The sequence below is a fragment of the Prionailurus viverrinus genome, chromosome E3 (assembly GCF_022837055.1).
Source record: "Prionailurus viverrinus isolate Anna chromosome E3, UM_Priviv_1.0, whole genome shotgun sequence".
NCBI lineage: Eukaryota > Metazoa > Chordata > Mammalia > Carnivora > Felidae > Prionailurus > Prionailurus viverrinus.
This window is the reverse complement of record NC_062576.1, coordinates 9,262,378-9,287,984: the sequence shown is the minus strand read 5'-3', so window position 1 is coordinate 9,287,984 and position 25,607 is coordinate 9,262,378. Positions and strand designations below refer to the sequence as shown.

General features: G+C 52.0%; 2 protein-coding genes and 1 long non-coding RNA gene across 8 annotated transcripts in view; 1 reads left to right on the top strand and 2 right to left on the bottom strand.

The window, feature by feature from the left end:
* Positions 1-352: 352 nt before the first annotated feature.
* On the bottom strand, positions 353-13,362 carry ORAI2 (ORAI calcium release-activated calcium modulator 2). Of its 4 annotated transcripts, none has more exons than XM_047838759.1 (3): positions 13,235-13,362; positions 6,645-6,932; positions 353-2,177 (listed from the first exon to the last, which is right to left on the bottom strand). In XM_047838759.1, the coding sequence occupies exons 2-3, from the start codon at positions 6,867-6,869 to the stop codon at positions 1,638-1,640; spliced, it is 765 nt and encodes a 254-aa protein (XP_047694715.1). In that variant the 5' UTR covers positions 6,870-6,932; positions 13,235-13,362; the 3' UTR covers positions 353-1,637. The 4 variants fall into 4 exon arrangements, with proteins under 4 accessions (XP_047694715.1, XP_047694714.1, XP_047694713.1 ...); XM_047838758.1 differs by lacking the exon at positions 13,235-13,362 and adding an exon at positions 12,413-12,515; XM_047838757.1 differs by lacking the exon at positions 13,235-13,362 and adding an exon at positions 9,973-10,378.
* Positions 10,291-13,347, top strand: LOC125154438 (uncharacterized). Its single transcript, XR_007147793.1, has 3 exons — positions 10,291-10,366; positions 10,498-10,654; positions 13,260-13,347. It is a non-coding gene; the product is annotated as an uncharacterized LOC125154438 (long non-coding RNA).
* A 4,638-nt stretch (positions 13,363-18,000) lies between the features above and the next one.
* Positions 18,001-25,607, bottom strand: part of PRKRIP1 (PRKR interacting protein 1) — a 34,929-nt gene continuing 27,322 nt past the window's right edge. The window contains exons 6-7 of one of the 3 annotated variants that reach the window (XR_007147792.1): positions 18,392-19,324; positions 18,001-18,348 (exon numbers count right to left, since the gene is read on the bottom strand). Coding sequence is in view for 2 of the 3 variants with exons in the window: in XM_047838755.1 (XP_047694711.1) it covers positions 25,373-25,530 (158 nt within the window). In the remaining variant the exon portion in view is untranslated. Of the gene's footprint in view, positions 19,325-24,489; positions 25,531-25,607 lie in introns of those variants that run through there. The other 2 variants (XM_047838756.1, XM_047838755.1) reach the window with 2 other exon arrangements.

Below are 25,607 nucleotides of genomic sequence, written 5' to 3'. Positions count from 1 at the left end.
AAGCAAATTAACGACAGACATCTGCAGGATGCAAGGAACACGCCCTTTGGAAGATGCCAGGCTCTTGTCCAGGCTCCCACAATGTCCCGACTTAACAACGGTTGATTCTCGGCACAGCTCCCAGGCAGCCCCTTGGCATTTTGGTTACGTGTTAAGGTTTGTGTCCTCAACAGTGTGTCACATTCCCAGCAACCTCAGCCAGGCCAGCCAGGATTTCTTGGCGTGGGCGACTCAGACCCCACAGAGAGTAAGCTGTCCACAGAAATGCCATCAGAGCATGACGTCCGAGGACTATGAAAACAAGTCTCCCTCTCTAGGTGGCTGTTGGCCAGTGTGGTAAGCCTGGTTTTTGAAAGCAGCTCAGGATGTGGCATGCTTCCCCCTGAGCTGAGCTGTAGTATGTATGTGCATGACCCAAGAACATGGGCTATGGTCTAATGAAAACAGCAGAACCCACACTGCACAAGGCCTGGGAAATGTAGGAGCTGGGCCCCTGCATGGAGCTGGGAGGACTGGGGGTTGCTGCAGGGGAACACTATATGGGGATTCGCCTTCCATTAGAAACGGGACCCGCATTTGGCCAGGGCCGGCCAATGGCCTTGTCTAAACAGAAAGTCCCCCAGGCTGCCCCCTCCTGCCTCCTGGGGTCACAAGGCAGCAGGGAGACAGGAAGCAGGCTCTGCTTCCTGAGCAAGTGACTTTGGCAGCCATAGCCTGGAGAGGCAGCTGACTTGGGCTCCAAGGCCATTTTGTAGCCCAAACATGGAGAACTCTGGACTTGAGCCCTTTCCCTGACCCAGTGGCTTTGTTGGGTCATTGTGACTGGGCTCCAGGCTGGCTAGAAAGAGAGAATTTGAGCCCCGTGTGCCTCAGAGCACCCCTCAGTTAAAAGTCTCCTCAAGAGGGCCTTTCACACGGGATGCCCACAGATGTGCCTTGCCAGCCCCAGCAGGCCTCCATCCTTGGATGTCTTCCCAGGGGCCTGACAAGTCTGATGGCCGGCTGAACACCAGCAGCACCAGCTGAGCAGACCAGTGCTCCAGGTTCCTGCCCTCCTCCTGTGAGCCAGGCCACTGACTCCCCCCAGGGCAGCAGAGGAAACCACCAGGCAAAGCTGTGGGTCTGTACCCCATCTCATCAGACACCCAGCCACCAGGAGACCCACCTCACGTGTCACCGGGCAATCCCTTCTCTGAAACTCTCCGCCCTCCCCTTGCTCTCCCACCTCTGCTGGCCGCCTGTTCCACGTGTCTGAGATTGCCCTTGCCCATGACGCCTGGGTGCTGCCTGGAGCCCTGTCCCCTGCCGCAGAGAATCCCCAGGCCCAAGGACTCAGGTTTTTGTTTTTGTTTTTTGTTTTTTGTTTTTTTTTTGCTCTCAGCTCTTGGCAACAGAGTCTCTCTTTTAACTACAGATTTCCACTTTCTGCGGGAGCATCATCCAGCCAGGTTTTCCGACATGAGGACAGGGACAAGACTTTGGTCTGGAACTTTCTGGCAGTGCCTAGGCAGCCTTGTCAGGAATCCCCACGTTCCCGTGTGATGCTCCCCAGAAGGCAAGCAGCTCAATGCTGGCTCCTGGGGGGGGGGAGGGGGGGAGGGGGGGTGCTGCTGGCCTGTGCCCGGGGCGCCGCGCCCTCACACGACCTGCAGGCTGCGTTCGTGCCCGTCCAGCTGCACCTTGAGCTTGTGCAGCTCCTCGATCTCGCGGTTATGCCGCTCGGTTTTGTGGCGTACCAGCGAGCGGTAGAAGTGGATGGTGAAGACCACAAAGATGAGACCTACGGGCACCATGATGATGGTGGACACGAGCGCGGCCTGCCAGCCCGTGTGGCCGCCGGGGCCGGGCGGGGGGCCGGGCTGGCGCCGCGCGTCCACGGGCAGGAACTTGATCCAGCAGAGCAGCACCACCTCGGCCAGGAAGAGCAGGATCCCCAGCACGGTCGAGAAGCCCCAGGCCAGCTCGATGTAGGGGTGCATGCGCTCGTGCGGGGACTCGCTGATGGAGTTGAGGTTGTGGATGTTGCTCACAGCCTCCACGTTGGGCAGGATGCACGTGCTGATGAGCAGGGCAAAGAGGTGCACGGCCACCAGCACTGTGGTGCAGGCGCTGAAGGCGATGAGCAGCGGCCGCGGGTACTGGTACTGCGTCTCCAGCTGCACCTCCACCATGGCCACCTGCAACGCAGAGCAGGCGAGGCTGGGCCGGGGTGCCCGCAGCCGCCCCCCCACCTCCCCGTGCCGGGCCCACTCGGGGCAGAGGGCTCCCACCTCACTGTCCACATACTTCCAATTCTCCTGTTTTCTGATGAGCTGAAGGACACATCTCACTAAGGAAGAATCCAGAAAATGCAGGGGAGATTAAAGCACAAGGTGGTGGGCGGTGGGGCTCACCCCCCGGGGGGGCCCTCCCAGCCCAGAACTAAGAGTGTACCTGGGGTACCTGGGGTACCGAGCTCTGACCCAGGAGGCCACCCTTCCCTGGGAACAGGTGGCTTTGCTGCTGACTTAGCTGCAAGACAATGGCTGTTTTTCAAAAACTAAAAGCTAACCTTTCAAAAAGTAAAAAAAAAAAAAAAAAAAAAAAAGAAATCGTGGAGGCTCCCGTGGGTCCCCAGGTTCCCAGACTCGGAGGTGCACGCCCAGACAGCCTCACACAGGCCACAGGGTGCAGCTCACAGCCCTAGAAGCCCCGGGGGAGAAGCCCGCATCTCAAAGGCCAGGAATGGAAACAAAAAACGAGGGCAACGGTGAGGGGGGGAGGCTGTGGGGAGGGGGCTGGGCTGGGCAAAAAGCTGAGTCATCAACCGCAGTCCCAGGAAGCCCGGGCCAATAGGTAATGCCTGAGATGGATAAATCGGGAAACAGCAGTCTGGAGAAAGTTTTTCAGAACGAAGAGCCTGAGGGCGCCGCAGCTGGCCGGGGGGTGGGCAGCCAGGGTTGCTGGGGTGGCTTACCTGCCCTGCAGCAGCAGTTTGGTTTTAAACTGCATGCACGTATTCATTTTGATAAAATAAAAAAGACTTTTTTAATTAAAAAAATTAATTTATTTTGAGAGAGCGAGCACAAGTGACGAAGGAACAGAGCAAAAGGGAGAGAGAGAAAGCCCAAGTGGGGGAGGAACATACAGGGAGGGGGAGAGCGAGAATCCCAGGCAGATTCCACACTGTCAGCGCAGAGCCCAATGTGGGGCTCGAACCCACGAACCATGAGATCATGACCTGAGCCGAAACCAAGAGTCAGACGCCTAACCGACTGAGCCACCCAGGTGCCCCCGACAAAAAAAAAAAATTTTAATCCATGACCCCGAGATCAAGAGTCACATGCTCTACCAACTGAACCAGCCAGGCGCCCCAAAACTAATTTTAAATAAAAGGGAAAAAAGACCCACAGAGGGAACCAGAAGCCCCAGCCTAGCGCTGTAGTAGTGAATGTCTACAGCCAGTCAGGCAGGATTTGCTCACCACAGGCCCTAAGGGCATTCACACTACAGGCTGGGCAACATGGCCCTCCCCCACTTCCCCCAGGGCAGACCCAGGCTACCGAGAACTCCCTCTGTGGCCTGGCATTCCCCTGCCCCTCAGCACAGTGGACCACCCCCAGTGGATGGTGCAGTCCAGGCCTGGCAAGGACTCCGGGGCTCACCAAGGGTCTTCCCCCAGGGGCCCACAGGTAATAAACCAGACCAGTCAAGGAAGGGGGACGGGGAGGCAGAGAGAAGCCAGAGGAAGGCTTCTCCACCCACTGTGTTCGCTTCCTAGATCCGAGCCATCTTCTGTTTTTACATTTTTACAAGAAAGACAACTTCACAACTTCTAGCAAGTCCTGCCTCCTAGAGTGAGAGACTCATCCTTTCAGCACAGATGGAACATTTGGTTGGTAAAAAGAAGATACGGCAGTGCCAGTGGACCACAGCTGAACAGAAACTCAGAACTGACCACTGCTCCATACAGTTGCCACAGGACACGCGTTGAGGGGGTGGTCTTTTCTCAGTGACCCCTGTGGCCTGGGCAGGCTCTCGTTACCACAAAGGAGACGGCTCAACAAAAAGGCGTTGTAAAACACAGAGGGCATTGAGGTAAGAAACAAAGATAATTAAAGGGCCTGCAGTAGGAAAGCAGTTTTGTTCAGCCTCATGGAGAGAAAAGGCCGAAAGGCCATTTTTCAATGTGTTTATGCAAAGATTTTATGAGGCGGCCACGGTTCACTGGCTCTGTGTTAGCAGAAGGATAAACATGAACAAACGGGCTTAAGGTTAGGCATAAATGCTCGCTGTGGGGCAAAAGAACAGCTTTGCAATTCTAATCGGGGACACCTAGCAAACGGACTCTTCACTTTTTCTTGGCCCGCCCTTGTTCAGCCATGGTTTCCACTGTTGAGATCCTATCCGATGATCTGTGTTGGTCTTTTTTCTCGCAAGCTGCTCCACAGTCTGAATAGTTACCTGGCCTGCAGGTGGCGTGTTAATCTAGTGGGCCCACTGCTGCTTTCCCACCCCTGGTTCTGCTGCTTTCCAGTTTTCACCATTACCACTGAATGTCCGGTGCGTATTAGGCCGTGGCCGCCCCCATGAGAGGAACCTTCTAGAAGAGAAGGTGAGAGCACCGCATGGCTTCTGAAGTGTATCCCAGGTTGCTTAAGGAAGCATTTACTGGTAGAGGAGACGCCCCATAAACGTTGAAGAAACGAACGACTGATCACTGGCAAGTGTGACTGCCATTGCCGAGCTAAGGACAGACAGCAACCTGCAGGATGCATCCAGGCCCTGCCATCCTGGTCTCTGCCTGCGGTCACTATCTTCAACCTAAGACCACTTCGTACCCCTGCGGGCTGCCGGTAAGTGTCAGACTAGTCCTCCAGAATTCGATCTAGGTTTTAGAACCTTATGCACAGGGCCTTTAAACAAGCAGTTTGGGAGGCTTCAACTTGGGTGAGCCTTTCGTTGGCTGGGGAAGACCGCGAAGCTTCTCAGAGTTTGGAGATCTGAGTGTTGGGAAGGCGGGGGTCTAAGAAGACAGCTGCAGATAGGAAGTGACTTCGGAGACCCGGGCCCGCGCATAAAGGAAACTGTCTTACTGCATCACATCACGCAGCACTTCTCACAGTGTGTTTTCCAGAGTTAAAAACACAAGCGCGAGCCAGACAAACCTAACCTGAGACTGTAATTCTGCCATGTGGAAAACAAGCCTTCATAGAGTCGTTTAAACTTCTTACCCGCATTCTGTACAATTAAGCTTGAGAAAACATTCTATCTTTTGCATGTGATGGAAACCACAGGAAGAAAATAACTATATGCCAAAGTTGTGCACCATATGATTTTATGCTTTTGGTGTTATGTTAAAAATAAATAAATAACACAATACAACACATAAATAAAGCCTTTGCTTTAAACTACTGACCTGGGGGTGCCTGGGTGGCTCAGTCGATTAAGTGTCTGACTCTTAATATTGGCTCAGGTCATGATCTCACGGTTTCTGGGATGGATCCCCAAGTGGGGCTCTGTGCTGACGGACAGCATGGAACCTGCTTGGGATTCTGTCCCTCTCTGCCCCTCCCCCGCTTGCATGTTTGCTTTCTCTCAAAATAAACATTAAAAAAATTTTTTAAAGGGGCACCTGGGTGGCTCAGTTGGTTAAGCATCCGACTTCAGCTCAGGTCATGATCTCACTGTTCAGAGTTCGAGCCCGGTGTCAGGCTCTGTGCTGACAGCTCAGAGCTTGGAGCCTGTTTCAGATTCTGTTTTCCTCTCTCTCTCTGCCCCTCCCCTAATACTCTCTCTGTCTCTCTCTCTCAAAAATAAACTTTAAAAAAAAAGGGGGGGGGGAGGTGCCTAGGTGGCTCAGTCAGTTAAGCATTTGACTTCGGCTCAGGTCGTGATCTCGCGGTCCGTGAGTTCGAGCCCCGTGTCGGGCTCTGTGCTGATAGCTCAGAGACTGGAGCCTGCTTCGGATTCTGTCTCCCTCTTTCTCTGCCCCTCCTTCACATTCTCTCTCTATCTCACTCTCAAAAATAAATAAATAAACATTTAAAAAAAATTTTTTTTTAAAAGAAAAAAATTATTTCCACTCAATGGAGAAGAAAGAGGGGTGGCCCTCCCTGCGTTCTCACTCTGAATCCTGGCATCTTCACCTTCTGGGACAATTCCCTGAAGGCATGTGAGTCAGGGACTTTGAGGTCAACAGGTGACATGGCCCTTCTCGGGGCCCGCAGTTTGGCCCAAGACTGATTCCTGTGCTGGGGAATGACTCAGAAGGAAGGCAGTGGCCTGGCAGCCAGGAGTCAGGTCAGAGGCTCTGCTTTGTCACCCCAGAGGCCACATTTGGGGGGCATCTGCGTCCTGAGTTGGGCCAAACTGAGCAAACCCCAATCATTGCAAGAGTCCTGCTCAAATCCTTCAGATTTTCCAAAGTCTTGAGGGGTGCCCAAGGTGGGAGCACACAGGGGGTACTTCTCTCCCTGCATACTGAAGCTATTTTGATTACTCTCAACCTCCTTGCCAGGTAACTGCTTGGGGACCATCCTTGGCAGCCAGCCTGTCTGCCAGTGGGGCCTAGAGGGAGTGCTTTGCTCCCTGAAGCATCATAGGATCTCGACAGCAAAAGCCCATTTTGCAGGCCGCGTTCCCCACCACGTGTCTGCACTCACCATGGCAAAGCCTGACAGCAGGGCAGAGGTCCGACTGGAGGCCTTCAGCTTGGCTCTGCTCAGGTAGAGCTTCCTCCAGGAGAGCGCCTGCACAGAGTGGTGGTTGGACGTGACCAGTTCCAGGTAGCTGCGGCGGACCCAGTCCCGGTAATCCATGCCCTTGTGGCCGGGTTCAGAGCAGGCAGGAGTGGAGGGGTCCACAGGCACGTTGAGCTCGGCGCTCATGGTGGGAGCCAGGCTGGGGGCAGGAGGCAGATACTCTCAGGCATCCCCGAGGGTTCCCGGGACCTGGAAAAGCCAGAAGCCAAGCAAGTTGACCTTCTCTGGGACCTGCTGTCTATACCTGACACTGGGGGGTAGTGGGAGTATGGGACCCTGATCCCTAACACAGGACCGTGGGGACCATCTGTGGGAGAGGAGGGTCAGGAGTACACTTCCACGAACCACCACAGTGTCCACTGTGCCTCCCTCCACAAAGCTAGAATCCGGCCTTCCATCCCTATGTTAGAAAGGCTCCAGTCAAATGTGGGTAAATGGAATTCTAAGGTCAGCCCCAAAGCACCTAAGGAACCTTCCAATCTGTTGCTATCCTCAGGGAATAGGGAGCTATAGCATTTACAGAGACCCTAGGACCTAGTGGCTAGGCCTGGATTTTAATCTACCATGTGATCTTGAGCACGACATCTGAACTTTCTGACCTTGTGCATCTTCAGATGGGGGACATCCCCACCCTTACAAGGCTCTTAAACAAAATAACAGACCCAAAGACTCAAAACTGCTTTTCAGTGTCTAGGGTCCAACCACAAGAAAAAAAAATAATAATTCCAAACAGCAGCTAATTTCTCAAATCCAATTTAAATTTTAATCAGCGCAGTTCACCCCCCAAAATACTTGGTTTATATAACTGAAGGAAAAGCCACATCCAGGCTGCGGTGGAAACCCTGAGCAAAAGGAAAAGCTGAATCCACCAACTGACATGAGCACATGTTACAGAGAAACGGAGACCAGAGACCTCTGCGGTCATCCCAGGTAGATACCAGGTTTGACAATAACACGGAATGAAGATCAGAAGGGCCGATCTGTCAAGACTTGTGAATTTAAACCCAAATCTCCACTAATCCAAATAGGGGATTGGCGGTCTCATGTGGCCCAAGGGACCGGCCCGCGCAGCAGCACGCCAGGATCGGTTCTAATTAATCTGCAGGGCAGACTTCAAGGGCATCGGCACCTCGCAGCTCACTTGGCATCAGATGTGAACTTGTATGTTCAGGCCCGCATAGGCCCCACAAAAAGCCAACTTAAGGCTATTACAAACAGATCAGTGTTTCTAGGTCCCAGGGAGCAGAGCTGGGGGTGGGTAGGTGGTAGAAGGGGTGTTTGCCAGGGTCAGTGGCTGTGGAAATGCCCCAAACTTGATCTATCCACACCAATCTCTGAAAGGGTTCTATGGGAGGGTCCTAGAGGTGGAGAAGAGCTCTCTCTTTTGGGGTGCCTTCCTCTTTGTTCTCTACTAGGCTGCAGAGGTACAGCTTTTACTGGCCAACAGGACCCTGGGGAACAGTTCTGTGTTCTCCTATTTCTGCCAGGGGATACCAATTACTAGGTCGTTTCTAGGAAAGTTGGCTTGGGAGCCCTGGTCACTGCCCCATGCCCCTGTCTGCAGCCAGAAGCATTGCTTTCCAGCTCTTCAATCACTGGACCGTCCCTTCCTTCGGGGAGAATTAAGAGAAACGTTGCTCACTAATCCATTGGTTAGCACCAAATAATTTAGAATGGCATCATTTGGAAATTGACTTTTCCTCTTTTCTTTATCCATACGTAACAGAAGCCAGCCAACAGGTATGAGGAAGACAGCATATGGCAGGTGGATGGGTGAAAGGCACAACCTTTGCCCTCACAGAGTATCCATCTCTCCATTCTCCATCCAAAAGACACTTCTTACTGGGCTTTAAGGTCAGACTGCATTTGGTACTTAGGCATCAGAGATGAAAACGGTGAGGATCCTGTGAGTTGGGTGGGGAAGCAACATAAGGGGGGGGGGGATTTTCACCCAATGAGCTAAATGCTGCTTTCGTGGAGGGGGTGTGAGGACAAAGGAGCAACTTTGGGCAGGGAGAAGGTCCCTGCTAGGGAGCAAGGACCAAGGCAGCCCAGGCAGTGTGACCTTGCTGGACTCTACGGTGGTGCCAGGCTGCAGGGGCTTTGAGGGAGCTAGTGAAGGGAGCAGCAGCCTGGGGTCGGTGTGGTCTGGGTGGTTGTCCGCTGAAATGTTTGGCTGCCTGGGAGGAGCAGGAGGACCTGGTTGCCTCCAAAGGGTGAAAAGACAAGCCCAGGGGCCATCGGTGGGCCTGGGCTGGGCTCAAGTTGGAGGGTGGAGAGGGAGGGCTTTGGGGGCAATGAGGGCTGACGCTGGCCTCTGGGTAGTGCCTGGGCAGTCTTGGCCCTGCAGATGTCCTCTGAGTGGCAGGGAGTGGAAGGAAGGGCAGGCTGTCCGTCTGCTTGGAGCCTGGGTCTTGAGGCAGGCCTGTGGGTCCTGGAGATAGAGAGGCCACTTCCTGCTGAAGGAGTAGCCTGGACTGGATTCATATCCCACCTAACCGTCCCAGTCCAGGTGTCCTACCTTCTGCCAGGCCTCCTCCCCCTGCCCCAGGAGAGGCAGAGTTCTCACACTCTGGGCTGGGGTAGCGGTGGGGTGGGACAAGATGAAAATTGACATCTCTGTCGGGTGACAGAGGCTTCAAAGGATGCCCTCCTGGCTAAACTTCACGGAGGCTTTTTTGTTTGTTTTTTATATGTAAGGAGCAGTCAGAAAAAAAAGCTCTTGAAGAATAATGGTGTCTCTAAAGATGAGCTATTTATTCTCCTTGGCAGGCCTGCCTGAAACATTTCTAGGCGGTAGGTTTGGGGTTTGCCTGTCCTAACTTCCTTTAAACATCTGGGGCATGAGCAATGGCGAGTCTGACTCTGTCACACCCGCGCGCGCGGGGCGGGGGCGCAGGGGCCCCTGCAGCCTCCACAGGGTTCTCCCAGAAGCGTCTACCTGTATCTCTGTCCCTTCCCCTAGGAAAGCCTCAGTAGAAGCAGGACCCGCACTCGGCCCCTGTTCTGGACTTCCAAGTCTTCTCAGCGCCGCACTCCTCCCAAGGATCCCTTAGGGTTGGGGTCACCCGGCCACCCTCCAAATCCGCAGCCACCCCATCCCAAACCAGCCCAGGAGAAAGCCCACCCCCTCCCCCGCGTCGAGTCTCCCATTGCAATTTTGGTCCCCCAACAGGGCGGGGTACCTCCCCCCCCACTCCGCCAACCGCCCCCCACGGCCAGCACTCACCGAGCTGCCCTGCCTGCCGGCCGGCTCCGCTCCCACTCAGGCTTGTGGCATGCGGCGTGGCCGTGTTGCCCTGTGGCCCCGTGGCCCGGCCGGGGCGCTGAGCACGGCCCCCTCCCTCCTTCCGTGCGTCCCGCCGGGTCCCCCCCTCCCCGGCCCCGCCCCCACGGGCTGCCCCACCCCCGCAGGTCACCGCAGCCGCTGCCAAGGCAACGGCGAGCCGCCGTCACGTGGCTGGCCCTTGGGGGCGCTACGGACCACGTGATCTGGCTGGCCGGGAGGGGAGGGGAGGGGAGGGGCGGGACTCGCTGCCCCTCCTGCCTTACACCCCGGCTTCGGGGATCCGTTCTAGCCAGGACCACCCGGCCGGAAGCCGGGGAGCGGAAACCGGTAAAAGGTGCGCATCTCTCCCGTTTCCCCGGCGGGCGTGCCGTGGGCTACAGTGCACTCGGATTGGCGCTGCCGCGAAGGGGGCCGGAAGCCTGGGCATCCCTCGCTTTCACCATCCTCCCTTCCTTTTCCCCCCAGCCGCGCGGGCGCCCGGCCCTGACGATGGAACACAGGACAATGTGGTAGCGCTTCTCTGGGTCCCTGGATCTGGACAACAGGTCCAGGACAGGGTGAGAGCCCTGGTCGGCCCGAGTGCGTGGGTCTGAGTAGAGGAAAGGAGCACAGAATCCCCAGGGTGAGCCGCAAAGGATGCCCAGGACTGGCTGTGGGCCAGGTGGAGGGCTGGGGAGAGACCAGAAGGGCACGCCCCGTGGGGAGAGGGGACAGGTATCCCATTACCAGGCCACAGGGCGGGTGGGTGTGAGGTGAGTGCGGTAAAGGGCTGGAAGGTGAGGCTCTATTTGGTAAGGGTTCAGGCAGCCACACCCGCTCGCCAGGGTGGACCGTGGCACTCCGTAGAGGGTGCAGGAGCTGGTCAGGTGGTCATCCGCCGCACCCCCTACCCACAGGCCTAGGGAGACACTTGGGGTCCTAGGCTGGGTGCAGCTTGCTGGGCCCCTGATAGACCTCCACCAAGCTGTTATACTGAGATCTAAAACAGGAACGTTTTTCAGGAAGTGCACACGATAAGAGGCAGGATGGGTTCATATCAACCCCTGTGCCAGAGGGCCCCTCACAGTCCTTCCTCACAGTCCTTCCTGCGTGCCCTACATAGGATTTTTCCATCTGTCACAACATCATCTGACAGTGACACATTTATCCAAATGAAAGAAAAATTCCACTTGTGTCAACCAGTCCAAGGTTTCTGACAATTGTAAGAGGAGAGGTTAACGGATGTCAGGCCAAATCCATTAATCTCTCAAGGCGCATTTTAGAGGCCATTGCTGAGAGCCAGAACGACACCTTTTAATCCAGGAAGACACTTAAAAACAGACCACAGCATAAGGAAATCCCAGGGTCTGATTACCGACCTTCCCCCATCAACACACACATTATAGATGGCTATAGGAAAGGGATCATCTGAATTTCACAGGGCAAAATCCTCAAAAAGCAATAGCTCTTTGTAAAATGATGTGGAAAACAGGAAGACGACACTTGGTAAACTAGAGTAATTGCATCACAGATGAACATTCTTTCCACAACAGAGTCACTTGCTTAAGTTTTCACCGTTGGAGTCCGATCTGACTGCACATCCTTTAGAAGGCTTTCGGTACTAGTCAGTGATGCCTCCACCCTCAAGCACATTTATCCAGCATGTCTGGACAAAAGGAAAATCTAAGTCATAATTACCTGTACTTTTCAGAGTCCATTTCCTAACCAAACACAGAAAATGGCTCCCCCCCCCACCCCCACCTAGACGAGTAAGGAAGGTGCTGGCACCATGCTGAAAGGTGGTACAAATTACAATACTAATAGTTGGAGGGCCCCTCAGGTGCACAGGTAGTTGAGCATGAGTTACACAGAAGTGAGGGAAAGGCCCACAGGGACCAGCCACCCAGTTGGGTTGTCTGAGTGACAGTCTGGGCTGCGATTTCCCTAGCTGTTTGGCCATGGCAAGTTGCTCCCTTGCCCAAGGCCTCAGTTTGAAAAAGACCAATTCTTGGAGGCACATCCCGGGGGCCTATCGCGTTCATCTTCCCCATCAGTGCATACCCTTATTCAGCTAAGACTGTGGCCCTGCTGTCCCCTTCCCTGAGTCTTCTCATCCAGAGGGCCTCTCAGCTGCCCTGGACTATGTAACCAGTCCGGACAGTTCTGTCCCCTTGGCCATATGGCTGAGTCCTCGTCACTACCCCTTATGAGATCTTCAGTTCCCATCTCTCACTTTCTGACCCTTTCTCACCCAGTCCTCAGCCGACCACCTCGCTTCCTGGACTCTGCTGAGACCCGCTTTTTGCCCCCAGCCTCCTTTCTGACTCAGCCTGAGCCCTCGCAACCTCTCCTTCCACCACGTTCCACTTCACGCCCAACTTCTCAAGTGACCTCTCCTTACCATCTCCTTCTCGGCCCCTCTGCAGCTGCCTGCCAGCATGGTGCTGACTCTGGGACAGATGTCAGCCGTGCCCTTTTCTGTCTTTGGGAACCCGTCGTTCCAGCTAGAAACATCTCTTTCCTTGTTCTGGTGACCTCACCTTTTTTTTTTTTTTAAACCTCTGTGCAGTCTCCTCCTCTTCTGTCCCCTAGATGTGGATGTCTCTCCACTTTCCCCTGACTGGTTTCATCCATTCCCCTTGTGCCAAGCAGCCTGTTGACTCCAAATGGTCACCCCAGCCCGGCAGGGCATGGCCCAAGGGCCCCCACCTCACCATGCTCACAGCTGAATTCCCCATCTTCCCTCACATGTCTGCTCTACGCCCTGGGTTACCTGTGTCAGGAAGTCCCAGCAGCTACGCAGCTGGTGACATTACAGATCTGTCATTAATGATTACTCCCATCCCCATCCAGTCCTGTGAAGTCTCCCATTTGTCTCCACAGGTCTCAGACTAATTCAGGCCCTCGTCACCTCTGCACTGTGTTACTGCAAGTGCCTTCCACCTGTCCCCTTCCCATCTAATCTGCACACTACAAAGTGGAAGATTCCCGTCTCTCCCCTGCCCCCACTGAGCCCTTCGGTTTTCCCTGGGGCCTTAGATCAACTCCAGTCCCCTCACCTAGTGACTGAGGGCCATGACAGGGCATCTGCTTCTCCTCGGCTTGGTTTCTTAGAACTCCTGCATTACTGGGCTACCCAGGAGCTCAGCTCAGACCTGCCCTCATCCCCGAGGCCTGGGTCACATGCCACGCTGTACCCTGTGCTGTGTGCAACTGTGCTGACCTTTTTCTTGTCTGTGTCTTATCAGATCTGGAGCTCCTTAAAGGCAAGGCCTGTGTCTTGCTCACCATCGTCCCCACTGCTGAGCCAGGTACACTCAGGAAACCTTCAGATTAAGCTTTCAGTCGTGTTCAACAATTTGCTATATTCTGTGGAAAAAGAAAACTGCTTCAGGACTTGCGCCGGGGTGTTCTCTTGACTGAAATATATTAAAATACGGTAACGGTAGCTCACTTTAATCAAGTGTGCCAAAGACTAAACATAAACAAACTTCCACGGGGGAGGAGAAGGCACACCTGTCCTCACAACTCTCCTTCCATGCAGCCTCGAAACTGATTTAGCGATATTCCCATTCCCAAAAGCAACATCGCTCCTCTAACTCAATTAAGTAACACGCTTTTTCCAGAAGGGTTAATGCTGAAAACAGGAGAGTAAGCTAGCAACAGTCCTTGATAGGTTAAACCAGTGTTTCCGAAGGGGGGCCTGTGGCAGAATCTGCTGGGGTGCCCGTCCCAAATGCCTGAGCTGCCATGAGGTGGTCTCTGGGGCGCGGTCGGGGAGTCCAGATGTCAGAGGTGGGCTCCGCGGTGGCCGGGGCCATGGCACCAGTGGCCTCCGGCAGACACGACCACGTGCGCCTGTTCAGGCTCTTCCTGCCGTAGCAGCCATTTTTCCGGTATGAGCAACTTCCCTGCCTGCTTTCCGTCACAGATCTGCTCAGTCACCCCTCATTTATCGAGCACCCGTGGTGTCTCGGGCACTGTGCTGGCACTAGAGGTACAGAAGAGGACAGAACAGGCAGGTCCTTGCTCTCGTGGTGCTCTGAGGTGGGGAGGGGAGGGGTGCTAGTGGGGCAGGGTACAGACCAGTCAACGAGATGGATGCTAGGAAGAGAATGGAACAGAACAGGGTGGGCGGAAAGCTGAGGTCCGACAGCACAGGAAGAGGCAGAGCGAGAGGGGAGTGGGGTACGGACCCGGGCTGAGGCTCCAAAGGGAACCTGAAGCCACAAACCCAGAACACATCAGCGAGGATGGTATTTGAAGCCCGGGTCAGGTTAAGATCTCCTGGGGCCTGGGTGTCGATGACAAAAGGCAGCGCACTGGGTCACCCAAACATTTAGAGTTTGAGCAGAGAAGCCAGCCAGGGAAAGGCAGGAAGAAAGGCAGGAGGCAGCACTGTCAGAGATGCTGAGAGTTCAGGCTTCTCTACTGTGCAGATGCCTCCACGGGTTGGATGTGGTGAAACTGAAGGCTTTCAGTTTGGGGGTGAAACCTTGCAGAGGCGGAAGAACTCTGGGATTTGGGCTGAGAAGGGAGGAGATAAATGGCGTGGTAGGTGCAGGAGAACCTGGAGCTTTGCTCTGTTGCCACAAATGGGAGACCCCATGACTGCTGGAGGTTGTTGGGGCGGGGGTGGGGTGGGGTGGGGGGGACAGTGGCTCCAGCGACAGGGAGGGCAACCAAGGCAGGTGTGTGAAGTCCTGGGGCATGAGGGCTTGGCCTGAACTCCTGCTCTCTCTGCTCTAAGAGAGCTACTTGCTGAAGGGGGAGGTGCTGTAAAAGCACCTTTCAGATGGTGGGAGATGAGCCTGTTCGGGAAGACCTAAGGATGGGTGGGGGGGTGCCGGTTCCCAGGTGACACCTGTGGTCTTGCATGCCAAGAGGGACTGAGGAGTTCAACTCCTGATGCCCAGTGAGATAAGTACCGTTCACGCAGGGAACACACCAGTCAAGTCCAATCCCCTGCATTAGCAAACACCACTCTCTGGAAGCCCAGGCTCGCTCACATTTGACACATACACAGCCGGTTCTCATTATTCCTGGTAGTTCCATTCTGCAAAGTCACTGTGAGCACTGAGTGTTAGTGACTGCCCGGCCGCTGCCATCTGGGGAAACATGGGACTTGGTCACGTCAACTGATCAACACATAACCTTGTTTTATGTGTTTGTTCAAAAGCACTCCTGGTTGGGGGTGGCTGGCTGGCTCAGTCAGCAGAGCATGCGACTCTTGATCTCGGGGATGTGAGTTCAAGCCCCACACTAGCTGAAGAGATTAAGAATAAACTCTTTAAAAGATAAAACTAAAAAAGCTTTCGTTTATATTGATTAACAACAAACTTGCAGCCAACAGCACTGTAACTCATGCCCGGACAAAGCTTACGTTAGGAAAGCACATCCTGGCCTTCTTGCTCTTAGGACACTAGACAAAATACTTTGAGCACTATGCTTCAGGGCCGTTTTAAAAATGGCAAAATCGGGGCGCCTGGGTGGCTCAGTCGGTTAAGCATCCGACTTTGGCTCAGGTCATGATCTCGTGGTCCGTGAGTTCGAGCCCCGCGTCGGGCTCTGTGCTGACAGCTCAGAGCCTGGAGCCTGTTTCAGATTCTGTGTCTCCCTCTCTCTGACCCTCCCCCGTTCATGCTCGGTCTCTCTCTGTCTCAAAAATAAACATTAAAAAAATTTTTTAAAAAAAGGCAAAATCAAGAAAAAGCCAAAAAAACTGTTACTAAATGATGTGTTTGAGCTGAACAAGAAAAACAATGTTTTTTCTTGAACTCAGCTGGGAACAGGGCATTAGGCAACTCCGATTTCTCACCACTCTGTGCCTGCAAATGACCACAGAGCACCATGAGTACTGATCTTAGGGTTACAAATAAGTGTTAATGAACAGGAGACTTCACAAACAGAACCTGTGAGTGGGTAAAGGGCAACTATAATTTTTTTTAACGTTTATTCATTTTTGAGAGACAGCATGAGTAGGGGAAGGGCAGAGAGAGAGAGGGACACACAGAATCTGAAGCAGGCTCCAGGCTCTGAGCCGTCAGCACAGCCCGATGCGGGGCTCGAACTCACGAACTGTGAGATCATGACCTGAGCCGAAGTCAGACGCTTAACTGGCTGAGCCACCCAGGCGCCCCTGGGGGGGCAACTGTATTTAAAATTATCATATATAATCACATGTACGCATGTGCAGGCACGCACCAGGAGGTTACTAAAGAAGCAGCCTTCCTCATCAGGGAAATATAAATCAAAACCACACTGAGATACCACCTCACGCTGCTCAGAGTGGCTAAAATGTACAAATCAGGAGACTATAGATGCTGGAGAGGATGTGGAGAAACGGGAACCCTCTTGCACTGTTGGTGGGAATGCAAACTGGTGCAGCCACTCTGGAAAACAGTGTGGAGGTTCCTCAAAAAATTAAAAGTAGATCTACCCTATGACCCAGCAATAGCACTGCTAGGAATTTACCCAAGGGATACAGGAGTGCTGATGCACAGGGGCACTTGTACCCCAATGTTTATAGCAGCACTTTGAACAAAAGCCAAATTATGGAAAGAGCCTAAATGTCCATCAACTGATGAATGGATAAAGAAATTGTGATTTATATACACAATGGAATACTACGTGGCAATGAGAAAGAATGAAATACGGCCTTTTGTAGCAACGTGGATGGAACTGGAGAGTGTGATGCTACGTGAAGTAAGTCATACAGAGAAAGACAGATACCATATGTTTTCACTCTTATGTGGATCCTGAGAAACTTAACAGAAGACCAGGGGGGAGGGGAAGGGAAAAAAAAAAAGAGAGGGAGACTCTTAAAAACTGAGAATAAACTGAGGGTTGATGGGGGGTGGGAGGGAGGGGAAAGTGGGTGATGGGCACTGAGGAGGGCACCTGTTGGGATGAGCACTGGGTGTTGCATGGAAACCAATTCGACAATAAGTTTCATATTAAAGAAAAAAAAAAAGCGGCCTTCAGCCTATAGCTCTGGCACTAAGAGAGCAGTGCACGGGCACCCCTTGTCACTAGGTCCGGGCTGCACACAGCGTCTCCCCAGAGCAGCACAGTGCTGTGGTGCAGGGGCTAGAATGGTGGGTTCTGGAGTCACACTGCTGGGATTCAAATGCCAGCTCTACACTTACTGGCTGGGTGACCTGGGCAAGTTTCCAGACCTGTGTTCATGAATCTTGTCTGGTAAACCTATAAGGCCATCTAATCGAAGGACAGAGTACTCTAATACAAGTACGTTGGCTGGCGCAGGGCTGTCTCATTAAGTGCTCAATAAGTGTGGGGAGGAAGTCCGAATTCCTGTACCTGAGGTTTCTTGACATGACCAAGTTATACACACCTGTGTCGATCAATTCCAGAGTTTTCTCCACCCACAAGCCAATGAACGAGGACATTACTGAATGATTCTCCCCTCATCATGGTTTTTTTGAGGCGGGGGGGGGGGGGGTGTCTCTCTCTGTATCTCCCACTCCCTTCTCAATGATGACACCTAACTGTTCTCTTTTCTCGAACAATACACCGAAGACCAAGAGTCATTCAACCGAAGGTATGACGGCACCTTAAAAATCACCAGAAATTGCCACAGACACTTCCTAGCTAAACATCCTCTTCTGAAATGCAGTAAAGGTGCAGAACATAAACCTCCAGTCTGGCACCCTGTTACCTGCTCTGGCACATGCCGCCCCATCCAACACAATCTGCTCTGCTGTGTCACTAAGCTCTTGACCAGGTGAACCGGGCAGAGGTGGTGTCAGAACTGGAATCCTTAGGTCTTTGGGTTCCGAGCTCTGGCACCCTCGACAGCCTCCAGGGCAAGCGAACACCCACAGGATCCAGGCTGCAGATTCAAAGCGAGAGTTGTGACACACATCTTGCGGGGAGATAAGGAGACCAGCGGCTCAAAGACAGCAGAACAAAAAACCAGCACAGAACTAACCAGCCAGTTCCTGATGAGAGAAACACAGGTTCCAAACGTACAGCCACGGGGCGTGCCCATTTATTAGGGCTGATTTTCCATTTCAGCTTCCTGGGAAAGAAAAATTCCTGTGGCTTGAATGGCTTAAAGGACAGAAGTTATCACAGATGTCGCCCGGCTCAGGGCGGGGCCGGGAAATCCATACCGCAGAAATGAAAAACAAGTAGAATGTTTCTTAGTTTCCCTTCACTCAAAACCACTGTATCTTTAATTCTATCAAACTCCATAAAAGGCACAAAATATACTTAGAAACTTGGAATTGGAGATAAATCATCCAAAGTGAGCAAAGGCTCTCATTCACACTATCTCTGTCCCTCCCGCTGGCCTGAAAGGCTGCCCCTGGCCACCTCCCACTTTACTTAGCCCCCCTTTTCTGCAGGATGAAGACACAGCTTTTGGTTACCAACCCCCCCCCACCCCACTTCTGGTTGTGCCAGGACTCCCCATACTCTGCTCTGGTTCAGCCCAGCCTGGATTCTCAACCTGCTTATTTTTCTTGTTTTCCTCAAAGCTCTCTTCACACTCCAAGTCACCCTTCCTATGGCTCGGCCCCCTGGTTAAGCCCCCCATCTCCCCTTGCACACGTGCGGGGCTTCCCGATTCACACCTGTGGACAGGGGGCAGCTGGGCGGCAGCACGAATCACAGGGTACAGTCTGCCCCGCAGCTGAGGGAAATGGCGGTCAAGCACCCTGCGGTGCACCGTCGGCCCCAGAGCCAAGGCCATTTCCTTCAGTGTGGAAAACAGGTCCATGTTACAGGACCATCCCTGTCACACCATGTCCCAGCCTTCCCTATAGCTTCTGAACAACATTTCACAGGTCTGAACAAAATCTAAGATGTTTCTGCTCTTTACTAAACATTTCTTTCACAGAAGCCTAAACTCATCACTGTCCAAATAGCAGAACAGGGATCAGGGGCAGAAGGTTACACATCTTCCCCATCAGCAGGAACGTGAATGAACTCTGCTTGGCAGCCCTGAGTGTCCAAGAGACAGTGTCCAACAGACGGTCCTCTCTGTCCCACAGGCTCAGAGTCCTGCTGACAGGTGGGGCTGGGAATGATCAGGAGGGGATCCCACTTGCTTCTCTCCAGCAAAGCGTTGGGAGGGAAACTGAGTTGAAACACACATTCCTTTTCCCTCGGGTTGTGTGGACAGTTTCCTGAGGTCCTGGTCACAGGATGGATTAGGCTGCAGAGAGTTGCTACAGCAAACACTGTCATCGACCCATGATGAAGCTGGGCTGTTCCTCCTCCTCCTCCTCCTCCGTTCCAGACACTTCCTCGGAGCTACTGGATGGCTGCTCCTGGGACTGACCAGATCCTGTAATCATATGACATTTGATTAGAGACATACAAATTCACCCAGAGAAGCAAAGGGCACTTTAAAAATGGAGGAGCACTGAGGAAAAATTAGGATCTACAGTTTGCTCTAGAACAATGCAGAGCTTAGGGGCACCAACCCCTCACCCCCCACAGTAAAAAATCCTTGTATAACTCTTGACTCTCCCAAAATGTAACTATTAACAGCCCACTGCTGACCAGAAGCCTTATCAATAACGTAAACAGTCCATTAACATATTTTGTATGTTGGGGCGCCTGGGTGACCCAGTCGGTTGGGCGGCCGACTACAACTCACGTCATCATCTTGGGGTCTGTGAATTCGAGCCCCACATCAGGCTCTGTGCTGACAGCTCAGAGCCTGGAGCCTGCTTCGGATTCTGTGTCTCCCTCTCTCTCTGCCCCTTCCCTGCTTGCTCTCTGTCTCTCTCTCTCAAAAGTAATAAATATTGGGGCGCCTGGGTGGCGTAGTCAGTTAAGCGTCCAACTTCAGCCAGGTCACGATCTCGCGGTCCGTGAGTTCGAGCCCCGCGTTGGGCTCTGGGCTGACTGCTCGGAGCCTGGAGCCTGTTTCCGATTCTGTGTCTCCCTCTCTCTCTGCCCCTCCCCCGTTCATGCTCTGTCTCTCTCTGTCCCAAAAATAAATAAACGTTAAAAAAAAAAAAGTAATAAATATTAAAAAAAAATTTAAAAAAATTTTGTATGTTACGTGCATTGTATACTGTATTCCTACAATAAAGTAAGCTAGAGAGAAAAAATGGTATTAAGAAACTACATTTATAGTGCTGTACTGTAAAAAAAAAAAAATCCATGTCTACATGGACCCACGCAGTTCAAACCCAGGTTGTTCAAGGGTCAGCTGTAGTTGTTCCCGTACAGTAGAGCGAGGGGCCAGAGGGGGTCCTCATGTCCATCAGTCCCTCACGCCACTTCTCGGGTATAAAGGGTCAGTCACAGAACTACTCTTCCACTGCTGGCAGGTGGATCTCATCCTTGTGAAGAAGGTCCAGGAGCATCCATAAAGAGAGCCCAACACCCCATCTAGTGGGCCTCACTGTCTTTTTTTGAAAGGCAATTCCTTTTAAGGTATTATAAGGTATTTATTTAAAAAAAATTTTGGGGCGCCTGGGTGGCTCAGTCGGTTGAGTGTCCGACTTCGGCTCAGGTCATGATCTCGCAGTCTGTGAGTTCGAGCCCCGAGTCGGGCTCTGTGCTGACAGCTCAGAGCCTGGAGCCTGTTTCAGATTCTGTGTCTTCCTCTCTCTCTGCCCCTCCCCCACTCATGCCCTGTCTCTGTCTTTGTCAAAAATAAATAAACATTAAAAAATTAAAAAAAGAAAGAGTTAATTGCACATTATCATTTAAAAAATTTTTTTTAACATTTATTTATTTTTGAGACAAAGAGAGACAGAGCATGAGCAGGAAAGGGGCAGAGGAAGGGAGACACAGAATCCGAAGCAAGTTCCAGGCTCCAAGCTATCAGCACAGAGCCTGATGTGGGGTCGAATTCACAGACCACAAGATCGTGACCTGAGCCGAAGTTGGACGCTTAACCAACTGAGCCACCCAGGCGCCCCATAAGGTGTTTTTTTAATTTATTTTTTAAATTTACATCCAAGTTAGTTAGCATATAGTGCAACAATGGTTTCAGGAGTAGATTCCTTAATGCCCCTTACCCATTTAGCCCATCCCCCCCTCCCACAGCCCCTCCAGCAACCCTGTTTTTCTGCATATCTAAGAGTCTCTTATGTTTTGTCCCCCTCCCTGTTTATACATTATTTTTGCTTCTCTTCCCTTATGTTCATCTGTTTTGCATCTTAAAGTCCTTGTATGAGTGAAGTCATATGATATTTGTCTTTTTCTGACTGACTGATTTCACTTAGCATAATACCCTCCAGTTCCATCCACGTAGTTGCAAATGGCAAGATCGCATTGTTTCTGATTGCCGAGTAATACTCCATTGTATATACAGACCGCATCTTTATTCGTTAATCCATCGATGGACATTTGGGCTCTTTCCGTACTTTGGCTACTGTCCATAGTGCTGCTATAAACATTGGGGTGCATGTGCCCCTTCGAAACAGCACACCTGTATCCCTTGGATAAATACCTAGTAGTACAATTGCTGGGTTGTAGGGTAGTTCTATTTTTAATTTTTTGAGGAACCTCCATACTGTTTTCCAGCGTGGCTGCACCAGTTTGCATTCCCACCAACAATGCGAAAGAGATCCTCTTTTCTCCGCATCCTCGCCAAATGTGTCATTGCCTGAGTTGTTAATGTTAGCCATTCTGACAGGCATGAGGTGGTATCTCTTTGTGGTTTTGATATTTATTTCCCCGATGACGAGTGATGTTGAGCACTTTTTCATGTGTCAGTTGGCCATTTGGATGTCTTCTTTGGAGAAGTGTCTATTCATGTCTTATGCCCATTTCTTCACTGGATTCTTTGTTTTTTGGATGTCGAGTTTGATAAGTTCTTTATAGATTTTGGATACTAACCCTTTATCTGATATGTAGTTTGCAAATATCTTCTCCCATTCCATCGGTTGCCTTTTAGTTTTGCCGATTGTTTCCTTCACTGTGCAGAAGCCTTTTATTTCGATGAAGTCCCAATAGTTCATTTTTGCTTTTGTTTCCCTTGCCTCCGGAGACGTGTTGAGTAAGAAGTTGCTGCGGCCAAGATCAAAGAGGTTTTTGCCTGCTTTCTCCTCGAGGATTTTGATGGCTTCCTGTCTTACATTGAGGTCTCTCGTCCATTTTGAGTTTATTTTTGTGTCTGGTGTAAGAAAGTGGTCCAGGTTCATTTTTCTGCATGTCGCTGTCCAGTTTTCCCAGGACCACTTGCTGAAGACACTGTCTTTATTCCATTGGATATTCTTTCCTGCTCTGTCAAAGATTAGGTGGCCATACGTTTGTGGGTCCATTTCTGGGTTCTCTATTCTGTTCCGCTGATCTGAGTGTCTGTTCTCGTGCCAGTACCATATTGTCTTGATGATTACAGCTTTGTAATACAGCTTGAAGTCTGCCTTTTTATATGCCCCCCCCCCCCCCACCACCCAGGTCTGTCAACATGGCAGCGCGATGTCCCCGGCCAGCCCTTTAGCATTTAACACTAGGCTGACAATGCTCCTGTGGAGGTCTCAAGCTCTCACTACAGTCCACAAAAGGATTCGAAAACTGTGTAGCAGAGGGCTCTGCCCACAACAAACAGGCCAGCTTCCCCGCTCTTCCCACAGGCCCAGAAACCTTCTCTCGTGACACTCCACGTGCAGCTCTGAATTCCAGTGCTTCCCCGGCACGACTGCCGGTACCCACAGTGCAGCTGAGCTGGCCGACAGCAGAGCAGAGAGACAACTTATTCCCAACTCCTCCTCCTCTCTCCTCTCCGTGGGAGCAGGGCAGTGGGCGAGAGCTGGAACAGCAGAGCCAGAGCCACCAAAGCAGCCGGGTCCTCCAGCCCCTTGCGGGCACAGTGGGCTCCCCGGGCCCGCCTACGGACCTCCTCCCAGCAGACACACAGGAGCTCAGTCCAGCACCCCCAGAGCACAAGGCACCCGGAGCTTTGCTACGCTGTCATCACTGCATCAGAGAGCTTCAAGGCAGGAGGTGTGGGGTGCCCAGGACACAGCAGAGCCTACGATTCACCTGCACACCCTGGGACGCGACACTAAAGAGCACTCACGGCAGTGGGTGGAAACCTCTCAGATTTAATGACTTTCGGGTATTCCTCCTCCTCCTCAACCTCCTGCCGAAAGTACAAACAGTGAGCACTGAACACCTCTCCACGCAGCGCCTTGCTTCACTCTAACAGAAGTCTCTGGACAAGTCCCACGACAAGAGATCCAGTTCGCGGATGAGGAGCGGGGTTCAGAGAGAGTAAGTAGCTGCTACTCAACGTGTCATAATCGGTAAGACCCAGGCCTCTAACCTGACTGATTCTCTAGGACTCGGCCTACCTTGCATGCGCAAGTGCACAGGGAAACTGAGGCAAAAGCATAACAAGAAGGAGACAGGAGTGAGGTGAGCACACCGAGTGGATAAGCAGGGTGTGGTCTGTGGTCTGTGACTGGAATACCAGTCAGCCTTAGAAAGGGACATCGTGACGCCTGACAGACACCACATGGAGAAAACTTGAGGACATGACACTAAGTGAAATAAGCCAGAGAAAAAGATACCTCTGGGTCCTCTTCTGTGAGGTGCTCAGAGCAGTCCAATTCTCAGAGATGAGAGTAAATGGGTGGTGCCAGGGGCTGGCAGGAGGGAGAAGGGGGAGTCAGGGTTGAATAGATACAGTTCCCGTTTCACAAGATGAAGAGTTCTGGAGACGGATGGTGGCACCATGAGAAAGTACTTAACACCACTGAACTGGTTAAGATGGTAAATGTTAAGGGGTGCCTGGGTGGCTTAGTTGGTTAAGCATCTGACTTAGGCGCAGGTCACGATCTCACGGTTTGTGAGTTCGAGTCCTACACTGGGTGAGCTTGGGCCCTGCTTCTCTCTCTCTGCCCCTCGTGGGGTTCTCTCTCTCTCTCCACCCTCACTCACTTGCACACTCTCTCTCAAAAAAAAAAAAAAAAAAAAAAAAAAAAGGTAAATGTTATTTCACCACAGTTAAAAAAAAAAAAGAGGGAGAGACGCATACCATGGAAAGAAGATGAAAAGCTAGAGATGGACTGAAAACCTGGCTCTGAGCCCCAGATGCTACCCCTCAGCTCTCTGAGCACAGCACTCAACGGAAAAGGACGTTATTTCTATGGCACACGGCGCGATGCCTACAAGACCTTGGGCACTCGGTCTCCACCCTGAAGAACAAGGAGGCAGAGTCTTTGCCGCTTGTAGCCCCTTCCCCACATACCAGCTGGGAGTCCTGCTCTAGAACGTGGGCTCCAACGCGGAGCCCATATTCTGTCTGTCTCAAGGCTAAGAACCACCAACCACCCCTGCACAGGTCTGAACACAGGACAGGAGCACAGGATTTGATCTTCCACTCTGATCTTTTTTTAAAAAATTCTATTTAAACCTATTTTATTTCTACTTTTTATTATTTTTTTAAAGTTACTTTAAGAGAGTGAGCGAGAGCGCACATATGCAGGAGGGACAGAGAGACAGAGAGACAGAGAAAGAGAGAATCCCAAGCAGGCTCTGTGCTGTCAGTGTGGGGCCCAACTTGGGGCTCGATCTCACTACCTGTTGAGTTCATGACCTGAGCTGAAATCAAGTTAGATGCTCAACCAACTGAGCCATCCAGGTGTCCCTTCAACTCTGATCTTGAAGAAACCGTGAGATGCTGACTAACCTGGGTGTTTGTGCAATGGGTGTTTTGGAAGCCTGAGATGCTAACAAGAAGAGGAGGGCTCGAATCATCCCTTGTGATGGAAAAACCCCTGAAAATGTGGTACCTCACCTAATAGTAAACACAACTGATTCCTATATGTGGGAAACATGTCAGGGCCTAGAAGCGTTGCTCTCAAAGAGGAGAAACCTAGGAGTCTGGTGCACATTCGAGTCCTTTGGTAATTCAATAAAATTATTTCACTCGCTCCATCTTTCAACATAGTAAAGAAATAAAAAACGAAGTGCTCATTACTACTGTGTTTAGTATCTAGGACCTAAGAATTCAGAAAGATGCTGTCCCAAATGAAAACAACGAGACACCACAACACACACCCCAGAATGGCTCAATTATGCAAACTGACGCTACCAATTGCTGGCGGGGATGTGCAACATTGGCAGCTCTCACTTGCTGGAGGGACGGCGACACGGAACAGCTGTTCTGCAGACCGTCCGTCAGTTTCTTATGCGGCTACACGCGCTTATCATGTGACCCAGCAATCACCTCCTAGGTACACAGTCAACTGACCTGGAAACACATCCACACAAAAGTCACACAGAAGTGTTTGTAGAGGTTTTCATTACGATCACCAGAAACAGAAGGCCACCAAGATGTCCTTTAATAGACGAATGGACAAAGAAACCATGGTGTATCTGTACGACGGAATGGTGGAATATTATTCCACAATAAAGGAATGAGCTATAGAGCCGGGCCAAAGCATGGATGGATCTTAAACGTATTTCTCTGAGTGAAAGAAGCCAGTCTGAGAAGGCTGCGTGCTGCGGGACCCCGGCTATCTGGTACTGCGGAACACGGTGAAGAGATCGAGGCTGCCAGGGACTGCGGGTGGCAGGAGGCTGGAGAGGTGAAGCACAGGGGATTCTTTTTAAGGCAGTGAAGCTATTCCGCGTGATACTGTAATAGTGAACACGTG

What these genes read in the sequence shown, in the direction of transcription:
- ORAI2 (XM_047838759.1), bottom strand. Translation starts at nt 6,869, where the DNA reads ATGAGCGCCGAGCTCAACGTGCCTGTGGACCCCTCCACTCCTGCCTGC. An exon ending in TGCTGTCAGGCTTTGCCATG is followed by an intron (nt 2,178 to 6,644) that starts GTGAGTGCAGAC and finishes TCTGCGTTGCAG; the next exon opens with GTGGCCATGGTGGAGGTGCA.